General features: G+C 39.1%; 1 protein-coding gene across 1 annotated transcript; it reads right to left on the bottom strand.

The window, feature by feature from the left end:
• Positions 1-503: 503 nt before the first annotated feature.
• LOC142470998 (olfactory receptor 11A1-like) lies at positions 504-1274 on the bottom strand. Its single transcript, XM_075577799.1, has one exon. The coding sequence runs from the start codon at positions 1272-1274 to the stop codon at positions 504-506; it is 771 nt and encodes a 256-aa protein (XP_075433914.1).
• Between the last annotated feature and the right edge of the window lie 215 nt (positions 1275-1489).

Here is a 1489-nt window from a genome sequence, read left to right as displayed (position 1 = left end):
CAGCGTTGTCTTTAAAATGATCAATGGAAAAGGTGGTCCTTAGATGTATACTGTATATGAAGTTTAAGCTCTGTTCTCCTTATGGGCAGAGGGGACGAACCATCCGTACAGGTCAGTGATGTTTTAAAAGCAGGGACAGTGTCTGTAAAAATGCCTATGTGCTGCGTACGTGCACTATACTGTAACTGGGAAGCGCTTTGTGTCCTATTGGGAAAATAGTGCAATATGAAATAAAGTTATTATTATGACTACAGTTAATGGTTATTAAAGCCAGCAGAAACCAAAATTTGAGTAAGCAAGTGTCATTTTGCATTAGTTCACCATGAGTTGTATTATCCCTAAATTCAGAATTATGTTCCCAACAAAAGGAAAATCAAGCCTATAAATTCAGAAGCAGCTTATTCCCCCATTGTTTTGTCCTGTCAGGCTCAGCGGCTTCTCTTCAATCTTTAGCCCCAAATCCTACATTACAAATGTACAGTATATCCTCTTTTTGTATTAGATCAGAACTGTTGTCTTCCTATCACCATCCAGATACATCTCCTCAGAGCTGCTCTGATCTCCTGATTCCTCAGGCTATATATTATTGGATTGAATAATGGAGTCACTAATGTGTACAGCAGAGATAAGACCTTGTTTATCTTTTGTAATTTTCCTCTTGATGGAACTATGTATTTTGCAATCAGTGTCCCATAATAGACACACACAACTGCTAGATGAGAGCTACAGGTGGAGAAGGCTTTGTGTTTCCCATTAGTGGAGGGGATCCGGAGGATGGTTAGTGAGATATAAACATATGTTAAAAGAATGAACACAAATGGGAAAACAATTACAGGAATGGCTAGCACAAAACCTACTATTTCTACAATGGAAGTATCTGAACAAGACAATTCTAACAAAGGACCATACTCACAGTAGAAATGGTCAATGACATTGGGGCCACATAATTGTATTTCACATAACATGCATGTTACAATAAGTGACAGCATAAACCCTAAAAACCAACACAGAATAGCTAAGGTATAGCACAGCCTGGCATCCATCACGCTGGAGTAATGCAACGGGTTACAGATAGCCATGTATCGGTCATAAGACATCACTGTGAGAAGAAAGCATTCAGCGGTTACTGATACAGAATTAATGAAAAACTGCATTAAGCAGCTCGCAAGAGGGATGGTTGCCCCTTCTTCCAATATAACCTGCAGCATTTTGGGGACAATATTTGTAATGAGCAAGATGTCAGATAACGACAGATGACCGAGGAAAACATACATTGGGGAGAGGAGCTGCTGACTGGTTATCACCAATCCAATGATTAGGAAGTTTCCAGAAGTTGTTACAATAAAAACCATAAGTAACAAAGAGAAGACTAATATCTTGAGGCCATGAAGATTTTGAAATCCCAAAAGCAGGAGTTCTTTGACTGTAGTCTGGTTGTTCTGACTTGTTGACAGAGGATGAAAATAGTTGAATCTCAAACGGATTGGCA

This window comes from Ascaphus truei, chromosome 20 (assembly GCF_040206685.1).
Source record: "Ascaphus truei isolate aAscTru1 chromosome 20, aAscTru1.hap1, whole genome shotgun sequence".
Taxonomy (NCBI): Eukaryota; Metazoa; Chordata; class Amphibia; order Anura; family Ascaphidae; genus Ascaphus; species Ascaphus truei.
The sequence above is the reverse complement of the archived record's forward strand: the minus strand, read 5'-3'. Positions and strand labels throughout refer to the sequence as shown.

What these genes read in the sequence shown, in the direction of transcription:
- LOC142470998 (XM_075577799.1), bottom strand. Translation starts at nt 1,274, where the DNA reads ATGTATGTTTTCCTCGGTCATCTGTCGTTATCTGACATCTTGCTCATT.